The sequence below is a fragment of the Salvelinus alpinus genome, chromosome 34, assembly GCF_045679555.1.
Source record: "Salvelinus alpinus chromosome 34, SLU_Salpinus.1, whole genome shotgun sequence".
Taxonomy (NCBI): Eukaryota; Metazoa; Chordata; class Actinopteri; order Salmoniformes; family Salmonidae; genus Salvelinus; species Salvelinus alpinus.
The window spans coordinates 286,412-307,500 of NC_092119.1; the positions used below are offsets into that span (position 1 = coordinate 286,412).

At 51.5% G+C, this 21,089-nt stretch overlaps 1 protein-coding gene across 4 annotated transcripts in view; it reads left to right on the forward strand.

Moving 5' to 3' along the window:
• The window catches only part of alms1 (ALMS1 centrosome and basal body associated protein), a 55,090-nt gene that overhangs the window by 16,436 nt on the left and 17,565 nt on the right, over nucleotides 1-21,089 (forward strand). For all 4 annotated transcript variants that reach the window (XM_071382217.1, XM_071382219.1, XM_071382221.1 and 1 more), the window contains exons 8-13: nucleotides 1,211-3,310; nucleotides 8,344-8,459; nucleotides 14,783-15,388; nucleotides 16,817-17,447; nucleotides 18,113-18,274; nucleotides 20,235-21,089. The exon at nucleotides 20,235-21,089 is cut by the window's right edge. In XM_071382217.1, coding sequence (XP_071238318.1) covers nucleotides 1,211-3,310; nucleotides 8,344-8,459; nucleotides 14,783-15,388; nucleotides 16,817-17,447; nucleotides 18,113-18,274; nucleotides 20,235-21,089 — 4,470 coding nt within the window. The remainder of the gene's footprint in view (nucleotides 1-1,210; nucleotides 3,311-8,343; nucleotides 8,460-14,782; nucleotides 15,389-16,816; nucleotides 17,448-18,112; nucleotides 18,275-20,234) is intronic.

Consider the following 21,089-nt stretch of genomic DNA (forward strand, 5'->3'; position numbering starts at 1 on the left):
TCTGTTGTAGATTTCGGATACGAGGTGAATAATACCTTTGAGGAGAAAAAAAGCAGATCCGCACCACATTTGGTGAGGTAGGTTGCAGGAGAGTGTTTTGAAGTTGAGTTTTTAAGAAGAAAAAATATATATATAAAAAGAAATGCGAAGAAAAATATATAAAAAATATATACACGGGACAGGACGAGGACAAAGGACATCTGACTGCTACGCCATCTTGGATTCATGAAGATAGGTACCCATCCTATAGGACAGCCTTCTGAAGGTAGGTAGGTAGGTAGATACCCATCCTAAAGGACATCCTTCTGTAGGTAGGTAGGTAGGTAGATACCCATCCTAAAGGACAGCCTTCTGTAGGTAGGTAGGTAGGTAGGTACCCATCCTATAGGACAGCCTTCTGTAGGTAGGTAGGTAGGTAGGTAGGTAGGTAGGTAGGTAGGTAGGTAGGTAGGTAGGTAGGTAGGTAACCCATCCTATAGGACAGCATTGTGAATTTATTGATACCATTTCATCCGTCCACAAGATATACTTCTGAAACAAATCTAGGGTTGCTACCCAAGCTGGCTGGTCGTTTGTTCTATCGGTTCAGTTGCCAGAGACATTCGGTCTTTTTGTTCTGTATCTATGGACGCGACCCAGTCGTTCTGTATCTATGGATATCTGGTATCTTCTGTACCCAGTCATTCGTTCTAAATGTGCCAGACTGGCTGACAACGTTCTTATTCCCTTGCTTGCTAGCTTAGCCAACTACGTCTAATTTACAGTCACGTCAAACAGAATAACAACAGTAGCTGCATTTGCATTTTGTTTAAGCTGTTTTCTAGTGACATTTATTTCGATACATCCATAACAATGAGCTAATGAGATGCAATTTCACCTGGCATAGAAAATGTGTTCTCTCGTCACGACACTGTTGTTCAGAGGAGCTAGCCAACAACACAGCTAACACAATCACTTCAAACTAGCTGACCTTCGTCTCCATATAGTGGAGATCCAGTTTATAAATTGCCTGGCTGGGCTGATGAGACAGTGGATTGCACGGGTCAGATGGAGCAGAGTAAATAGGCATTTTAACATCGTAGATTTAGCCGGTGGCAACTTGTGGAATAGACACCGTCTGGAATGCGGTTTTAACCAATCAGCATTCAGGATTAGACCCACCTGGTTGTATAATAAAGTAACTTCCTCTCTTCTCCCGTGGTGTTCCCAGGCGACAGCCCTCATAAAGGAGAGTTCTCGAGGTCCAGCCTGCTGTCTGTGGCCTCAAGCATGTCTCTACCTCTCAGTGTGGACAGCCTCCATCTCCATCCCATAAGGAGCCAGGCAGAGAACACCAGGGACTGCCTGTCCCCGTCTCCGGGACCAGACAGAGACAGGTCTCCCAGCCAGAGCAGTCTGAGGATGGCCCTCTGCCCCCTTGATATCTCAGTGGAGAACATATTGCTCCAGGACTCCCAGCAGGATCCTCATTGTCTCCAGCCATCCTCCCCTGCACCACAGTCCACCCAGCCTCAAGACCTCCACCTCTACCAGCTCCCTGCACCACAGTCCACCCAGCTCCAAGACCTCCACCTCTACCAGATCCCTGCACCACAGTCCAATAATCAAAAGTACCCTGGCATGCTTCCGGACCTACAGTCCTCTGCGCCACATCAGAGAGACAGCAGAGTTAATGTCTCTACCCAGGCTACTATAGAGCTGGCAGGGAGGCTTGAGTCCAGTTCTGACAGCTTATCTCAGTACAGAGACAGGGTCAAAAACAGCTTATCTCAAAACAAAGATGGAGACCGAGACAGTTTATACAGGGACAGAGACGTCTTGTCTCAATACAGAGACATGGACAGAGACGTCTTGTCTCAGTACAGCGACAGGGACAGAGACGTCTTGTCTCAGTACAGCGACAGAGCAGTAGCACCCTGTCCCCAGGTTAACACCACCATGGATCGTAGTAATCCTGACGATTCCTTCGTAGGCTCCCAGACTCTGCAGGACATTAGGCTTTTGCTAGGCCGGGCTGAAAACATTGTGTCGGGTGGCTCCTCCTCCTCTGGCGCCTCCTCCCACCTCCTCCACTCTGACGACGACATCCTGCTCCTCTCTCTCAGGAGGAAGACGGAAGGATTCCAGGACTCCTCCTTCACCTCCTCCTCTGGTGGGGCCGAAGTGGGGGACCTAAGGAGTCACTCCTCATTGCTTTGGGCCCGCTCCTCCTCTGACTCCATGCTGCCGGGGGTTAGGAAGAGAGCTGAGAGCTCTGCCTACAGCGGGGAAGGTCATGTCAGGCTAACCAGAGAAGCAGAGCACCAGTCCACACCCGCCAGAGAGGAGTCTGGGAGACTACTACAGGACAGAGAGCATTATGGGAGACCACAGGACAGTTCTGAAGATAGAGAGCATTATGGGAGACCACAGGACAGTTCTGAAGACAGAGAGCATTATGGGAGACCACAGGACAGTTCTGAAGACAGAGAGCATTATGGGAGACCACAGGACAGTTCTGAAGACAGAGAGCATTATGGGAGACCACAGGACAGTTCTGAAGACAGAGAGCATTATGGGAGACCACAGGACAGTTCTGAAGACAGAGAGCATTATGGGAGACCACAGGACAGTTCTGAAGACAGAGAGCATTATGGGAGACCACAGGACAGTTCTGACGACAGAGAGCATTATGGGAGACCACCACAGGACATCTCCGGCGGTAGCTCCACCTTCCTCCTGACCGAATCCGTGCGGAGGGCGGAGCCTGAGGGCTGCAGTGCCGGCCTCTCGGACACGAGGATTGGCCCTGTGCTGTTGTCAGTTATGCCGGTCAGCCAACCTGGTCCCTCATTGGGTGGTGCTGGCAGTGGCAAGCTGCAGCAGGCTTCAACAACAACAGTGGGAGGAGGGAACACAGTGCAGGTGGCTCCAGCAGAGGTAAACTCTTCCTCCTCTTCGTCCTCCTGTCCCGTGGGCTCTGAGCCGGGGTGCGGAGGTCTGTCTGAGCCGGGGTGCGGAGGTCTGTCTGAGCCGGGGTGCGGAGGTCTGTCTGAGCCGGGGTGCGGAGGTCTGTCTGAGCCGGGGTGCGGAGGTCTGTCTGAGCCGGGGTGCGGAGGTCTGTCTGAGCAGGGGTGCGGAGGTCTGTCTGAGCCGTCCCACGGTGTGGATCAGGGTGGAGATGCTCTGAGTGATGGTGGCAGCAGCAGTGGTAGTTCTCTAGCAGCCAGGGTAGCCAGGCTGCTCCAGAGTGAGTCTCCGGCCACGGTGGTGTCCCTGTCCAGCCGAGCTAGTACCGCCACCGCAGACCTGGAGGAAAGCAGAGCCAGAGGTCAGTAACTAACCACTACCGAGGCTTCGACCCTAAATGGAGCCCTAATTCTGTAGTGCACTACTTTTGACCAGGGCCTATTGGGCTCTGAGCAAACGTAGTGCACTAAGTAGGGAATAGGGGTCCGTTTGGGAGTGTGATGCACTAACAGTACCCTACCTAGGGTCTGCTTACCACAAGTATTGGGTAGGGATTAACACCGGTAACTGTCCCGGGAACACTTTACATTCCCCCCCCCCCCCCCCCCCCCCCAGAAGACATGGAAATGACAACATTTTCCCCAATGTGGCACTAATGCAATTCCTCAATATACACATGAGCAGCAGCAGATTGGCACGTTACCCAACCAGCTAGAAGCCTTTAGCCTAGCGTATTTACTTGACACAAAGTCGACATAAGTTGGAAGCACACACATGATTGAAACTGCCGGACTGCACACGAGACCCGAATGCAGTTTAAGGGTTCTCATCAGAACTGAACATTCGATCTTGCTTTGACCAAAGCCCGGTCAGCTGAAGCCTGGTCTGACCCAAGCCCGGTCAGCTGAAGCCTGGTCTGACCCAAGCCCGGTCAGCTGAAGCCTGAGGCCTGGTCTGACCCAAGCCCGTTAGGTTAGAGTGTAGGGGTGGCAGGTAGCCTAGTGGTTAGAGTGTAGGGGCGGCAGGGTAGTCTAGTGGTTAGAGTGTAGGGACGGCAGGGTAGTCTAGTGGTTAGAGTGTAGGGGCGACAGGTAGCCTAGTGGTTAGAGTGTAGGGGCGGCAGGTAGCCTAGTGGTTAGAGTGTAGGGGAGGCAGGGTAACCTAGTGGTTAGAGTGTAGGGGCGGCAGGGTAGCCTAGTGGTTAGAGTGTAGGGGCGGCAGGGTAACCTAGTGGTTAGAGTGTAGGGGTGGCAGGTAGCCTAGTGGTTAGAGTGTAGGGGAGGCAGGGTAACCTAGTGGTTAGAGTGTAGGGGCGGCAGGGTAGCCTAGTGGTTAGAGTGTAGGGGCGGCAGGGTAACCTAGTGGTTAGAGTGTAGGGGCGGCAGGGTAACCTAGTGGTTAGAGTGTAGGGGTGGCAAGGTAGCCTAGTGGTTAGAGTGTAGGGGCGGCAGGGTAGCTAGATAAATCAATCACTGTCAGATTTTTGTTTTCACTGGTTCTGCGTTTGGATATTTGGTAACAATTAGGCTGGGAAAATGTTAGCTAGTTGACCGGAGCAGCTCTAGCAGGACAGACATTTGACAAACTGACTTGTTGGAAAGGTGGCATCCTATGACGGTGCCACATTGAAAGTCAATGAGTTCTTCAGTAAGGCCATTCTACTGCCACTGTTTGTCTATGGAGATTCCATGGCTGTGTGCTTGATTTTATACACCTGTCAGCAACGTGTGTGGTTGAAATAGACAAATGTTAGTTTGGTCCTCCTTTTCCTGTAGTCCACGATCATCTCCTTTGTCTTGCTCAAATTGAGAGAGAGAGAGAGGTTGTTGTCCTGGCACCACACTGCCAGGTCTCTGATCTCCTCCCTATAGCCTGTCTCATCATTGTCGGTAATCAGGCCTACTATTGTTGTGTTGTCAGCAAACTTTATTATGGTGTTGGAGTCGTGCCTGGCTGTGCAGTTATGAGTGAACAGGGAGTACGGAGGGGACTAAGCACTCTCCCCTCTGGGGCGTGTCAGATGTGTTGTTACCTTCCCTTACCACCTGGGGGCGGCCCGTCAGGAAGTCCAGGATCCAGTTGCAGAGGGAGGTGTTTAGTCCCAGGGTCCTTAGCTTAGTGATGAGCTTTGAGGGTGCTATGGTGTTGAACGCTGAGCTGTAGTCAATGAACAGCATTCTCACATAGGTGTTCCTTTTGTCCAGGTGGGAAAGGTGTTCCTTTTGTCCAGGTGGGAAAGGTGTTTGTTTTGTCCAGGTGGGAAAGGTGTTTGTTTTGTCCAGGTGGGAAAGGTGTTTGTTTTGTCCAGGTGGGAAAGGGAAGTCTTTACATAGTGGTGCAGCCAAGCCAGCAATGTGGCGTAGCGCCCTCTTTTTTGGGGAGAACCCTGGCTTAGTGACCATGTTGGGGGTTTTAAACACTTTAAACGGGCAATTACGATTTTTGCCTTTATTTCCCAGGCAGTGGTGTAAAGTACTTCAGTAAAAATACTTGAAAGTACTACTTAAGTAGTTTTTATGGGTATCTGTACTTTACTATTTATTTTTGTTGACAATTTTTACTTCACTACATTCCTAAAGAAAATGAAGTACTTTTCACTCCATACATTTTCCCTGAAACCCAAAAGTACATGTTGAATGCTTTATCAGGACAGGAAAATGGTCTAATTCACACACTCAAAATAACATCCCAGTCATCCCTATTGCCTCTGATCTGGTGGACTCTCTAAACACAGTGTTGGAGAGTGCCCCTAGTTATCTGTAAATGGAGTGTTGGAGAGTGCCCCTGGTTATCTGTAAATGGAGTGTTGGAGAGTGCCCCTGTCTATCTGTAAATGGAGTGTTGGAGAGTGCCCCTGTCTATCTGTAAATGGAGTGTTGGAGAGTGCCCCTGGTTATCTGTAAATGGAGTGCTGGAGAGTGCCCCTGTCTATCTGTAAATGGGGTGTTGGAGAGTGCCCCTGTCTATCTGTAAATGGAGTGTTGGAGAGTGCCCCTGTCTATCTGTAAATGGAGTGTTGGAGAGTGCCCCTGGCTATCTGTAAATGGAGTGTTGGAGAGTGCCCCTGTCTATCTGTAAATGGAGTGTTGGAGAGTGCCCCTGTCTATCTGTAAATGGAGTGTTGGAGAGTGCCCCTGTCTATCTGTAAATGGGGTGTTGGAGAGTGCCCCTGTCTATCTGTAAATGGGGTGTCGGAGAGTGCCCCTGGCTATCTGTAAATGGAGTGTCGGAGAGTGCCCCTGTCTATCTGTAAATGGAGTGTTGGAGAGTGCCCCTGGTTATCTGTAAATGGAGTGCTGGAGAGTGCCCCTGTCTATCTGTAAATGGAGTGTTGGAGAGTGCCCCTGTCTATCTGTAAATGGAGTGTTGGAGAGTGCCCCTGGTTATCTGTAAATGGAGTGCTGGAGAGTGCCCCTGTCTATCTGTAAATGGAGTGTTGGAGAGTGCCCCTGTCTATCTGTAAATGGGGTGTTGGAGAGTGCCCCTGTCTATCTGTAAATGGAGTGTTGGAGAGTGCCCCTGGCTATCTGTAAATGGAGTGTTGGAGAGTGCCCCTGTCTATCTGTAAATGGAGTGTTGGAGAGTGCCCCTGGTTATCTGTAAATGGGGTGTTGGAGAGTGCCCCTGTCTATCTGTAAATGGAGTGTTGGAGAGTGCCCCTGTCTATCTGTAAATGGAGTGTTGGAGAGTGTCCCTGTCTATCTGTAAATGGAGTGTTGGAGAGTGCCCCTGGCTATCTGTAAATGGAGTGTTGGAGAGTGCCCCTGTCTATCTGTAAATGGGGTGTTGGAGAGTGCCCCTGTCTATCTGTAAATGGAGTGTTGGAGAGTGCCCCTGTCTATCTGTAAATGGAGTGTTGGAGAGTGCCCCTGGTTATCTGTAAATTGAGTGTTGGAGAGTGCCCCTGGCTATCTGTAAATGGGGTGTTGGAGAGTGCCCCTGTCTATCTGTAAATGGAGTGTTGGAGAGTGCCCCTGGCTATCTGTAAATGGAGTGTTGGAGTTTGCCCCTGTCTATCTGTAAATGGAGTGTTGGAGAGTGCCCCTGTCTATCTGTAAATGGAGTGTTGGAGAGTGCCCCTGTCTATCTGTAAATGGGGTGTTGGAGAGTGCCCCTGTCTATCTGTAAATGGAGTGTTGGAGAGTGCCCCTGGTTATCTGTAAATGGAGTGTTGGAGAGTGCCCCTGTCTATCTGTAAATGGGGTGTTGGAGAGTGCCCCTGTCTATCTGTAAATGGAGTGTTGGAGAGTGCCCCTGGCTATCTGTAAATGGAGTGTTGGAGAGTACCCCTGTCTATCTGTAAATGGAGTGTTGGAGAGTGCCCCTGTCTATCTGTAAATGGGGTGTTGGAGAGTGCCCCTGGCTATCTGTAAATGGAGTGTTGGAGAGTGCCCCTGTCTATCTGTAAATGGAGTGTTGGAGAGTGCCCCTGGTTATCTGTAAATGGAGTGCTGGAGAGTGCCCCTGTCTATCTGTAAATGGAGTGTTGGAGAGTGCCCCTGTCTATCTGTAAATGGGGTGTTGGAGAGTGCCCCTGTCTATCTGTAAATGGAGTGTTGGAGAGTGCCCCTGTCTATCTGTAAATGGAGTGTTGGAGAGTGCCCCTGTCTATCTGTAAATGGGGTGTTGGAGAGTGCCCCTGTCTATCTGTAAATGGAGTGTTGGAGAGTGCCCCTGTCTATCTGTAAATGGAGTGTTGGAGAGTGCCCCTGTCTATCTGTAAATGGGGTGTTGGAGAGTGCCCCTAGTTTTCTGTAAATGGGGTGTTGGAGAGTGCCCCTGGTTATCTGTAAATGGGGTGTTGGAGAGTGCCCCTGTCTATCTGTAAATGGGGTGTTGGAGAGTGCCCCTAGTTATCTGTAAATGGGGTGTTGGAGAGTGCCCCTGTCTATCTGTAAATGGGGTGTTGGAGAGTGCCCCTAGTTATCTGTAAATGGGGTGTTGGAGAGTGCCCCTGGTTATCTGTAAATTAAACAAAACAAGACAATGGTGCCGTCTGGTTTGCTTAATATAAGAAATTTGAAAAGATTTTTAGCCTACTTTTACTTTTGATACTTAGGTAAATTTTAGCAATTACATTTACTTTTAAATACTTAAGTATATTTAAAACCAAATACGTTTTTTACTTTTCTTTCAAGTAGGATTTTATTGGGTGACTTTCACTTTTACTTGAGTCATTTTCTATTAAGGTATCTTTACGTTTACTCAAGTATGATAATTGGGTACTTTTTCCCACCACTGTCCCACCCGGGACACTCTGGATAAATATGAATTATTCCCGGTATTGAAACTTGGTAGATTTAATGTTTGAAAGCTAATTAAAGATCATCCCCAGGTTATAACATACATGTTGATGTTTGTTCCCAACGTGCCCTGATTGTGTCAAACCCCCAGAGTGGCTGAGGATGAAGGTGTTGGGGCAGCAGTGTGAAACTCTGGAGCTCAACACGGAGGATAGACAACGCATAGAAGAGATCAAGAGAGAGATACTCTTTAAACACCCACTAAAGGTACTGTCATAGTCACTCAATACCAAACACCCACTAAAGGTACTGTCATAGTCACTCACTACCAAACACCCACTAAAGGTACTGTCATAGTCACTCACTACCAAACACCCACTAAAGGTACTGTCATAGTCACTCAATACCAAACACCCACTAAAGATACTATCATCGTCACTCAATACCAAACACACACTAAAGGTACTATCAGGAATCACTCCTCAACACCAAATGTATAGGCTCAACTTCCTCACTCTCTGTTTTAAACCATGTGAATGTTGTCTCATTTTGATGCTAGCCTCCTCTCTTTGGACTGGCCAGGTGTGGTGGGTAAAGGTAACTGTGAGGTGTGTCAGTCTCAGGCATGGCATGGTGTGATGTTCCAAGAAATCTGTTTACCAACCTGTTACACCGACTAGCCTATCCTAGCATCTAAGCAGGTTTTAGACATTTCTCGATTTTGTTGTAGTCCTGAACTAGCTCACCTTATCCACCTTGTCAAGGGCTTGATAATGAGTTGTAGTCCTGAACTAGCTCACCTTATTCACCTTGTCAAGGGCTTGATAATGAGCAGTAGTCCTGAACTAGCTCACCTTATTCACCTTGTCAAGAGCTTGATAATGAGCAGTAGTCCTGAACTAGCTCACCTTATTCACCTTGTCAAGGGCTTGATAATGAGCAGTAGTCCTGAACTAGCTCATCTTATTCACCTTGTCAAGGGCTTGATAATGAGATGTAGTCCTGAACTAGCTCACCTTATCCACCTTGTCAAGGGCTTGATAATGAGCAGTAGTCCTGAACTAGCTCACCTTATTCACCTTGTCAAGGGCTTGATAATGAGCTGTAGTCCTGAACTAGCTCACCTTATCCACCTTGTCAAGGGCTTGATAATGAGCTGTAGTCCTGAACTAGCTCACCTTATTCACCTTGTCAAGGGCTTGATAATGAGCAGTAGTCCTGAACTAGCTCACCTTATTCACCTTGTCAAGAGCTTGATAATGAGCAGTAGTCCTGAACTAGCTCACCTTATTCACCTTGTCAAGGGCTTGATAATGAGCAGTAGTCCTGAACTAGCTCATCTTATTCACCTTGTCAAGGGCTTGATAATGAGATGTAGTCCTGAACTAGCTCACCTTATCCACCTTGTCAAGGGCTTGATAATGAGCAGTAGTCCTGAACTAGCTCACCTTATTCACCTTGTCAAGGGCTTGATAATGAGCTGTAGTCCTGAACTAGCTCACCTTATCCACCTTGTCAAGGGCTTGATAATGAGTTGATTATGTGCGCTATCTCCGGGAATAGATCAAACACATGGAATGGCTGGGTGTGGCGGTTCTAAAAGAATGTTGTTTACAAACCTGTTAACTATCCTTTCTAAGGTTGAACATTTTTGGTAACTGAAATAAAAATCCCAGGTTTTCCACCAATCCTAGTTGTACGATTCCTGGATTTCCTGTTTATTCACTACCTAATTCCAGGAATATTCAAACCAGGATTTCTAGAAAACCAGTGAGTTTTGGTAAAGATACAGGAATGTTGCAATCCTAATCTAAGCAGTTTGCTACTTGCTTTTCTCCATTATGAGAAGGAAGATGGTGCCGTACTGTATGGCTGCCATCTTGCTAGCTCCAACCCACTTTGCTATTTTGGGATTCTTTTGACATTTATCTTGACTTTGTTTTTTGCACGAAATGTATCGGCTATCATTTCTTATGTTCGACAATGACTTTTTGATCAGATCGGCAGTTATTGACCTCAATTTCTGCTTCGACTCATCTGCCCTGGGCTCTTTGTGTAATTCGCGACGCAATTTTCGGGCTACCCAAGAGGAAATGCCTGCTAAAAAGAAGCAGCAGAGGGGAATCCTGGCGAGATTAAAGCGACGGGAAAAGCGGCCATATTTTATCTCTCATTCTTATCACCTGATAATAAATAAAATGGATGACCTCTGACCGTGGATTTGCTACCAACGGGACTCTCGTAATTGCAATATTCTCTGCTTTTCTGAAACTTGGTTTTCGGACAAGATACTCCTCGTGGCTATCCAACTCGATGGATTCTCCATTCACCGAGCGGACAGGCCATTTAGATTCACGGAAATCAAGAGGGGGAGGGGTATGTCTCTTCATCAACAGCAAACGGTGTGTTGACTCTAGTGTAAGTCTCTACCCATTGTTCACCCGTCTTGGAATACCTGATTGTTAAATGCAGACCCATCTACCTCCAGAGAGAGTTTATTTGTTATCAAGACTGCTGTAGATATTCCACCTCAGGACAACCACAACAAGCTGGAACTTAACAAACTGTACGAGGCTATGAACAAGCAGGAATCCATGGCTGCTTTTTAATTCAGACACGTAATGCCCGACTCCCATCAACACGTCTCCTTTGCCACTAGGGGCGATAAAGACCACTCTTACTCTACTCACACGCAAGCGTTAAAGGCCCTCCCTTATCCCCCCCCCATGATTCTATACTCCTGCTTCCTGTCTACAAGTAGAAGATGCTCAAACAGGAAGTACCCGCTCCATTGAGAAATGGTCCTCTGAATCGGAGGCTATGCTACAGGACTGCTTTGCTAGGTCTGACTAGAATATGTTCTGGGACTCCGTCAATAGAAGCAGAAGCTAAAAACCAGAATATACCCGTGACTCGGTTGAGAAACGGTAATGAGAATCAGAGGTTATGCTACAGGACTGCTTTGCTAGTGCTATTTGGAATATGTTCTGGGGCTCCGTCAATAGCGTCGACGAGCTAACCCCCTCCGAAACCGCCTTCATAAGGAAATTCATCGCCGACGTCGTCCCCACAGTGAGGGTTCGCTGCTTAACCCAATCAAAAGCTCTGGATTAACACAGAGGTTGGTGCTAAGCTAAAGGACAGGGTTACCACACACAGAGCTATCACAGACAACCCTGGAGGCTACGGCTGAGGACAGGAACAAGTACAAGAAGTCCCACTCCGACCTCTGCAGAGCCATCAAACAACAAAAGGACGATATAGGAACAAGGTGTAATCATACTACCCAGGCTCTGACGTCCGCCGCATGTGGCAAGGGGCTACAGTCCATTACGGATTACAAAAGGAAGACCCAACTGTGATCTGCCCAACGATGCCTCTCTACCAGACCAACTCACTGCATTTTACATCCGACAAAAACAACACAGAGCCGTGCATCAGGGCACCCGCTGACCCAGAGGACTGGGTTAACTCACTCTCAGTCAAGTCCTAAGGTCGCGGGGCCGGACTGTATTCCGGGGCGAGTTCTCAGAGCATGCGCAGAACAGCTGGCAGGCCTATTGACTGTTATTTTCAACCTCTCCTCGTCCCAGTCTGTAATGCCCACATGTCTCAAGCTGACCACCATCACTCCTGTTCCCATGAACTCTTGAGGCTACCTGCCATAATGACTCCCACCCTGTAGCACTCACATCTGTAATCATGAAGTCCTTTGAAAGGCTGGTTATGGCACACATTAACTCTACCATCCCTGACTCCTGACTCCACTCCAATTTGCATACGGCCCCCAGCAGATCCATAGACAACGCAATATCAATTGCACTCCACAATTCCCTCACCCACCTAGATAAGCTGAATACCTATGTGACAATGCTGTTCATTGACTACAGCTTAGCGTTCAACCCCAGTCCCCTCCAAGCTCGTCACTAAGCTTGTGACCCTGGGACTGAACACCTCCCTATGCAGCTGGATCCTAGGGGGAGGGGGGCAACTGGATCCTAGGGGGGGGGGGGCACTGGATCCTAGGGGGAGGGGGGGGCACTGGATCCTGTGGGGAGGGGGGGGGGGGCAACTGGATCCTAGGGGGAGGGGGGCAACTGGATCCTAGGGGGGGGGGGGCAACTGGATCCTGGGGGGAGGGGGGCAACTGGATCCTAGGGGGGGGGGGCAACTGGATCCTAGGGGGAGGGGGGCAACTGGATCCTAGGGGGAGGGGGGCAACTGGATCCTAGGGGGAGGGGGGGCAACTGGATCCTAGGGGGAGGGGGGCAACTGGATCCTAGGGGGGGGGGGGGCAACTGGATCCTAGGGGGAGGGGGGGGGGCAACTGGATCCTAGGGGGGGGGGGGGGGGGCAACTGGATCCTAGGGGGGGGGGGGGGCAACTGGATCCTAGGGGGAGGGGGGGCGCAACTGGATCCTGTGGGGAGGGGGGGCAACTGGATCCTGTGGGGGGAGGGGGCGCAACTGGATTCTAGGGGGAGGGGTGGCAACTGGATCCTAGGGGGAGGGGGGGCAACTGGATCCTAGGGGGAGGGGGCGCAACTGGATTCTAGGGGGAGGGGGGGCGCAACTGGATTCTAGGGGGAGTGGGGGGCAACTGGATCCTAGGGGGAGGGGGTCAACTGGATCCTAGGGGGAGGGGGGGGCAACTGGATCCTAGGGGGAGGGGGCGCAACTGGATTCTAGGGGGAGGGGGGGCGCAACTGGATTCTAGGGGGAGGGGGGGGGGAAACTGGATCCTAGGGGGAGGGGGGGCAAATGGATCCTAGGGGGAGGGGGGGCAACTGGATCCTAGGGGGAGGGGGGGGCAACTGGATCCTAGGGGGAGGGGGCGCAACTGGATTCTAGGGGGAGGGGGGGCAACTGGATCCTAGGGGGAGGGGGGGGGGCAACTGGATCCTAGGGGGAGGAGGGGACAACTGGATCCTAGGGGGAGGGGGCGCAACTGGATTCTAGGGGGAGGGGGGGCAACTGGATCCTAGGGGGAGGGGGGGGCAACTGGATCCTAGGGGGAGGGGGCGCAACTGGATTCTAGGGGGAGGGTGGGCAACTGGATCCTAGGGGGAGGGGGGGCAACTGGATCCTAGGGGGAGGGGGGGGCAACTGGATCCTAGGGCGAGGGGGGGCAACTGGATCCTAGGGGGAGGGGGGGGGGCAACTGGATTCTAGGGGGAGGGGGGGCAACTGGATCCTAGGGGGAGGGGGGGGAACTGGATCCTAGGGGGAGGGGGGGCAACTGGATTCTAGGGGGAGGGGGGCAACTGGATCCTAGGGGGGGGGAGGGGGCGCAACTGGATTCTAGGGGGAGGGGGGGGCAACTGGATCCTAGGGGGAGGGGGCGCAACTGGATCCTAGGGGGAGGGGGGGCAACTGGATCCTAGGGGGAGGGGGGGGCAACTGGATCCTAGGGGGAGGGGGGGGGGGGCAACTGGATCCTGTGGGGGAGGGGGGGGGGCAACTGGATCCTAGGGGGAGGGGGGGCAACTGGTTCCTATGGGGGAGGGGGGGGGCAACTGGATCCTGTGGGGAGGGGGGTCAACTGGATCCTAGGGGGAGGGGGGGGGGCAACTGGATTCTAGGGGGAGGGGGGGAAAGCGGTACTGGAGCAACAAGTCTGACACCAACAGGCTCCTGAACAGCTTTTATCCCCCCAGGACATAGTCTGTGTAGCCATTTTGTTAACTATTTACAGACTATCTGCCCTGCCTTCTACTTTGTCCTGCCTTGACTTCTACTTACCTATACAAGCCTACCCCTACACATATCACTCCAGTATCCCTGCACATTGTAAGTATGGAATTGGCAGTGATATTGATTACTGCATTGTTGGGAAAGAGCAAGCAAGAAAGGCATTTCACTGTACTTATGCAGAAAAAGTTGATGTCATGGCTCCACTGCAGTAGGAGGCAGCATGGAGTTTGTAGTGGTGGGATGGTTGTGGTGTTTTGGGACCTGTGTCCTCTCCAGCATGCTGTTCAATGGTGTGGTGTGTAGACAAGCCTTCTACAGATCTTTTCCTTTCTACTTTATTTGCGATGTAATTCATAAAAGAAGCCAACAGCAGTTCAGTCTTGGATTTGGGAGAAATGTTTAAGAGTTAATGTCACTTTTTATTTTTCTGGTCAGTTGATTCTGGTTCTTTCTGGTCAGTTGATTCTGGTTCTTTCTGGTCAGTTGAAACTGGTTCTTTCTGGTCAGTTGATTCTGGTTCTTTCTGGTCAGTTGATTCTGGTTCTTTCTGGTCAGTTGATTCTGGTTCTTTCTGGTCAGTTGATTCTGGTTCTTTCTGGTCAGTTGATTCTGGTTCTTTCTGGTCAGTTGATTCTGGTTCTTTCTGGTCAGTTGATTCTGGTTCTTTCTGGTCAGTTGATTCTGGTTCTTTCTGGTCAGTTGATTCTGGTTCTTTCTGGTCAGTTGAAACTGGTTCTTTCTGGTCAGTTGAAACTGGTTCTTTCTGGTCAGTTGAAACTGGTTCTTTCTGGTCAGTTGAAACTGGTTCTTTCTGGTCAGTTGATTCTGGTTCTTTCTGGTCAGTTGATTCTGGTTCTTTCTGGTCAGTTGATTCTGGTTCTTTCTCCATTCGTTCAGAGCCAGAGGAGCATGGACACGGACAGCAGTACTGCGTCCAGCCTTGTAGGTCCAGGTGGCCAGCCTCCCTCCCTACCCCAGCCTGAGGAGCAGTTGGGTGGGGAGCACCAGCAGTTCAGGGCCCTGAGGGCAGCAGAGGACTGTCTGTCCCACCAGCTACAGCAGCTGAGCAGGAACCCGTTTGACGACAGCGTTGAGCTGCGTACCCCTCTAAGGCAGGACCTAGAGGGCCGGGTCAGACAGATCGCCCTCCGAGAGGGGTTATACGTCCTCCCTAGAACGCACCCTCCACCCCTCACCTCCATCACCATTGCCACCTCCCGCCGCTCCCCCCTCCCCGAGCCTCTACAGGTGTCCCGGTTCACCTTAGAAGGGGTCTCCCAACCAACAGTGCAGGGGTGGCTACCTCAGACACGGCCCCAGCAGCAGGAGAGGGAGAGCACCACCACCTCGACACACTGCTCCATGTCCAGAGACCCAACCACCATGACTGGATCACAGGCCAACAGCAGCAGTCTGTACCCCAGAGACAGAAAGACACGCCTGGGCCAGGAGCCGGGCCAGGAGCCGGGACAGGAGCCGGGCCAGGAGCCGGGACAGGAGCAGGTAGAAACCCAGCTGAATCTATCTTTACCGCGTACTGACTAAAGAACTTGCACTGTTATTCACACTCAGATCTGTTATAGACTGACACTGTTACAGACTGACACTGTTATAGACTGACACTGTTATAGACTGACACTGTTATAGACTGACACTGTTATTCAGACTCAGATCTGTTATAGACTGACACTGTTATAGACTGACACTGTTATAGACTGACACTGTTATAGACTGACACTGTTATAGACTGACACTGTTATAGACTGACACTGTTATAGACTAACACTGTTATAGACTAACACTGTTATAGACTAACACTGTTATAGACTGACACTGTTATAGACTGACACTGTTATAGACTGACACTGTTATAGACTGACACTGTTATAGACTGACACTGTTATAGACTGACACTGTTATAGACTGACACTGTTATAGACTGACACTGTTATAGACTAACACTGTTATAGACTGTTATAGACTAACACTGTTATAGACTGACACTGTTATAGACTGACACTGTTATAGACTGACACTGTTATAGACTGACACTGTTATAGACTGACACTGCTATAGACTAACACTGTTATAGACTGTTATAGACTGACACTGTTATAGACTGACACTGTTATAGACTGACACTGTTATAGACTGACACTGTTATAGACTGACACTGTTATAGACTGACACTGTTATAGACTGACACTGCTATAGACTAACACTGTTATAGACTGTTATAGACTGACACTGTTATTCACAATTCAGATGACCTGGTGTTTAAGAAAAGGAATGTCCTCTGGACACTAACACTGTCACACTCTCTCTCCCTCTCCCCCCTCTTCCTCGCTCTCTCCCCTCTTCCCCGGTCTCGCTCTCTCCCCTCTTCCCCGGTCTCGCTCTCTCCCCTCTTCCTCGGTCTCCCTCTCTCCCCTCTTCCTCGGTCTCCCTCTCTCCCCTCTTCCTCGGTCTCCCTCTCTCCCCTCTTCCTCGGTCTCCCTCTCTCCCCTCTTCCTCGCTCTCTCCCCTCTTCCTCGCTCTCTCCCGTCTTCCTCGCTCTCTCCCCTCTTCCCCGGTCTCCCTCTCTCCCCTCTTCCTCGGTCTCCCTCTCTCCCCTCTTCCTCGGTCTCCCTCTCTCCCCTCTTCCTCGCTCTCTCCCCTCTTCCTCGCTCTCTCCCCTCTTCCTCGGTCTCCCTCTTCCCCCCCTCTTCCTCGGTCTCGCTCTCTCCCCTCTTCCCCGGTCTCCCTCTCTCCCCTCTTCCCCGGTCTCCCTCTCTCCCCTCTTCCTCGGTCTCCCTCTCTCCCCTCTTCCTCGGTCTCCCTCTTCCCCCCCTCTTCCCCGGTCTCCCTCTCTCCCCTCTTCCTCGGTCTCCCTCTCTCCCCTCTTCCTCGGTCTCCCTCTCTCCCCTCTTCCTCGGTCTCTCTCCCACCCAGCTGCCTGGTAGAGACCAAGAGAACCACATTGCTGGTCCTCCCGACTCTGCAGCTCCTCTCCCTCTAACCCCAGGCATGTACGGGCAGATTTCCAGTTCTCACCCCGACGTAGGCCGTCCTGGGTCCATCATGGGTTCTGGAGCAGACTGGGTCTCTGGAGCTGGGACCACCAGGACGGGTCAGGTCTCCCACCTCCACCTCACCCTCTCCCCTGGTCCTACAGGGGCTGAAGAGAGGTCCCGGAGACTTCTGTCCTTTGCTCCTGTCAGACACTCCTCTGCTGTCTCCAGCAGTGTTGACGTAGACGAGAGCCTAGGATACACCCCCGAGCCTGCTCGGGCCAATCAGACGGGGTCGCAGGAGAACAGAGATCCAATTTGGAGACAGGGGCATGAGACGGCCGACGCCTCAGTTCAGATCACCACGGGAACGGCAACCTCCACCTTCCCACAATGCTTCACACCTCCCCAGAGGCTGACTGGTACCGGTCCGTCTAGGCAGGCGGCGCTGTCGGTTCTGTTGCCATATAAACCACACGGCAGTGAGGAGATGTTCTACATATCCCAGACACATACGGACCCACGGCTTTCCCCCGTACGATCTGACTCCACCATGGAGAGTTCCCACCCAGGTACAACATCTCTTATCTAGCTAGTTCAAATACATTATTTAGACATTTTTAAACTATCTATAGTGACACTGACAGACTGACAGGAATTCCAGGGCATTCAATAATGAATGATCCCCTTGGTCTAGAGAATTCCTATAGGCTAACTGAGATCGTCCTGTAATAGATGCAGCCGCCTGGCCCCTCCTCTGGCCCCTCCTCTCTCCTCTCCTCTGGCCCCTTCTCCTCTCCTCTGGCCCCTCCTCTCTCCTCTCCTCTGGCCCCTTCTCCTCTCCTCTGACCCCTCCTCTCTCCTCTCTCCTCTCTCCTCTCCTCTGGCCCCTCCTCTCTCCTCTCCTCTGGCCCCTCCTCTCTTCTCTCCTCTGGCCCCTCCTCTCTTCTCTCCTCTGGCCCCTCCTCTCTTCTCTGGCCCCTCCTCTCTCCTCTGGCCCCTCCTCTCCTCTGGCCCCTCTCTCCTCTCCTCCCCCAGGCGGGTAGCAGCTGGTCTTTTGTAACAGGAACAAAATTAATTATTCATGTTCCAGTGTGCGAGAGAGACAGAGGCGGTGTTGAGTCCCAGGTCCGACAGCGATGATCCTCAGAAAGAGCGAGAGACACAGGGCGTCCTCCTTCCTCTCCGAGCCACTCACCCGTTCCTCCCTCTCTCTCTCTCTCTCTCTCCTCCCCAGGCTCGGACGACGCGGTGCCCCCTCGCTTCAACATAGAGATCCTGGGGTCACGAGAGCACCAGGTGGACCCGGTGGTGGACAGGGGGGTCAACATCAAACACACAGAGGGTATCTACAGCAAGAGACAAAGACTGGGAGACAGCTACAGTATGGAGAGGACAGGTGAGCACTCAGTATAGTGAGGGATTAACACTGGGGGTAATGACCGGGTCAGTATAGTGAGGGATTAACACTGGGGGTAATGACCGGGTCAGTATAGTGAGGGTTTAACACTGGGGGGAAGGACCGGGTCAGTATAGTGAGGGTTTAACACTGGGGGTAATGACCGGGTCAGTATAGTGAGGGTTTAACACTGGGGGTAATGACCGGGTCAGTATAGTGAGGGTTTAACACTGGGGGGAAGGACCGGGTCAGTATAGTGAGGGTTTAACACTGGGGGGGAAGGACCGGGTCAGTATAGTGAGGGTTTAACACTGGCGGGAAGGACCGGGTCAGTATAGTGAGGGTTTAACACTGGGGGGAAGTACCGGGTCAGTATAGTGAGGGTTTAATACTGGGGGGAAGGACCGGGTCAGTATAGTGAGGGTTTAACACTGGGGGTAATGACCGGGTCAGTATAGTGAGGGTTTAACACTGGGGGTAATGACCGGGTCAGTATAGTGAGGGTTTAACACTGGGGGGAAGGACCGGGTCAGTATAGTGAGGGTTTAATACTGGGGGGAAGGACCGGGTCAGTATAGTGAGGGTTTAACACTGGGGGTAATGACCGGGTCAGTATAGTGAGGGTTTAACACTGGGGGTAATGACCGGGTCAGTATAGTGAGGGTTTAACACTGGGGGGAAGGACCGGGTCAGTATAGTGAGGGTTTAACACTGGGGGGAAGGACCGGGTCAGTATAGTGAGGGTTTAACACTGGGGGGAAGGACCGGGTCAGTATAGTGAGGGATTAACACTGGGGGGAAGGACCGGGTCAGTATAGTGAGGGTTTAACACTGGGGGGAAGGACCGGGTCAGTATAGTGAGGGATTAATACTGGGGGGAAGGACCGGGTCAGTATAGTGAGGGTTTAACACTGGGGGGAAGGACCGGGTCAGTATAGTGAGGGTTTAACACTGGGGGGGAAGGACCGGGTCAGTATAGTGAGGGATTAATACTGGGGGGAAGGACCGGGTCAGTATAGTGAGGGTTTAACACTGGGGGGAAGGACCGGGTCAGTATAGTGAGGGTTTAACACTGGGGAGGAAGGACCGGGTCAGTATAGTGAGGGTTTAACACTGGGGGGGAAGGACCGGGTCAGTATAGTGAGGGATTAACACTGGGGGGGAAGGACCGGGTCAGTATAGTGAGGGTTTAACACTGGGGGGAAGGACCGGGTCAGTATAGTGAGGGTTTAACACTGGGGGGAAGGACCGGGTCAGTATAGTGAGGGGTTAACACTGGGGGGAAGGACCGGGTCAGTATAGTGAGGGTTTAACACTGGGGGGAAGGACCGGGTCAGTATAGTGAGGGTTTAACACTGGGGGGAAGGACCGGGTCAGTATAGTGAAGGTTTAACACTGGGGGGAAGGACCGGGTCAGTATAGTGAGGGTTTAACACTGGGGGGAAGGACCGGGTCAGTATAGTGAGGGATTAATACTGGGGGGAAGGACCGGGTCAGTATAGTGAGGGTTTAACACTGGGGGGAATGACCAGGTCAGTATAGTGAGGGATTAACACTGGGGGGAAGGACCGGGTCAGTATAGTGAGGGTTTAACACTGGGGGGAAGGACCGGGTCAGTATAGTGAGGGTTTAACACTGGGGGGAAGGACCGGGTCAGTATAGTGAGAGTTTAACACTGGGGGGAAGGACCGGGTCAGTATAGTGAGGGTTTAACACTGGGGGGGAAGGACCGGGTCAGTATAGTGAGGGTTTAACACTGGGGGGAAGGACCGGGTCAGTATAGTGAGGGATTAACACTGGGGGAAAGGACCGGGTCAGTTTTGTGAGGGATTAACACTGGGGGGAATAATCAGGTCTGTATAGTATACAGTATGTATATTTTTAATGGACAGAGTCACTGCTTTGTGTGTGAATGTTATTTTCTCTTGAATTCTTAACCAGATACCATTTCCACTCTCAGGTACCGCCATGCCAGTGGATGAAGGCCAACCAATGATTGACCAGCGTACTCCACAGTCAATATGCTTCTCTCATGTAACAGGAGGGTTAACCAGAGGACCTGCTGTACCAACCACCACCACTAGAGGTCCTGCTATACCCTCCACCACCACTAGAGGTCCTGCTATACCCTCCATCACCACTAGAGGTCCTGCTATACCCTCCACCACCACTAGAGGTCCTGCTGTACCCTCCACCACCACTAGAGGTCCTGCTATACCCTCCACCACCACTAGAGGTCCTGCTGTACCCTCCACCACCACTAGAGGTCCTGCTGTACCCTCCACCACCACTAGAGGTCCTGCTATACCCTCCACCACCACTAGAGGTCCTGCTGTACCCTCCACCACCACTAGAGGTCCTGCTATACCAACCACCACCACTAGAGATCCTGCTATACCATCCACCACCACTAGAGGTCCTGCTATACCATCCACCACCACTAGAGGTCCTGCTATACCCTCCACCACCACTAGAGGGCCTGCTATACCCTCCACCACCACTAGAGGGCCTGCTATACCAACCACCACCACTAGAGGGCCTGCTATACCAACCACCACCACTAGAGGTCCTGCTATACCAACCACCACCACTAGAGGTCCTGCTATACCCTCCACCACCACTAGAGGTCCATCTGGGGCCATGCGAGACCATGGAACCTCAATCACCACCTCCACACAAACCCAGGGGGTCCCAGACACAGACCGCCTTGTCCAGCCCTCCCTTCGCTGCAGCCTGGGGTTGGGGGAGGAGGACCTGGAGGTTTTCCAGCCTCTGCATGTAGAGATGGACTATAGTTCTATGGACCTCCACCATC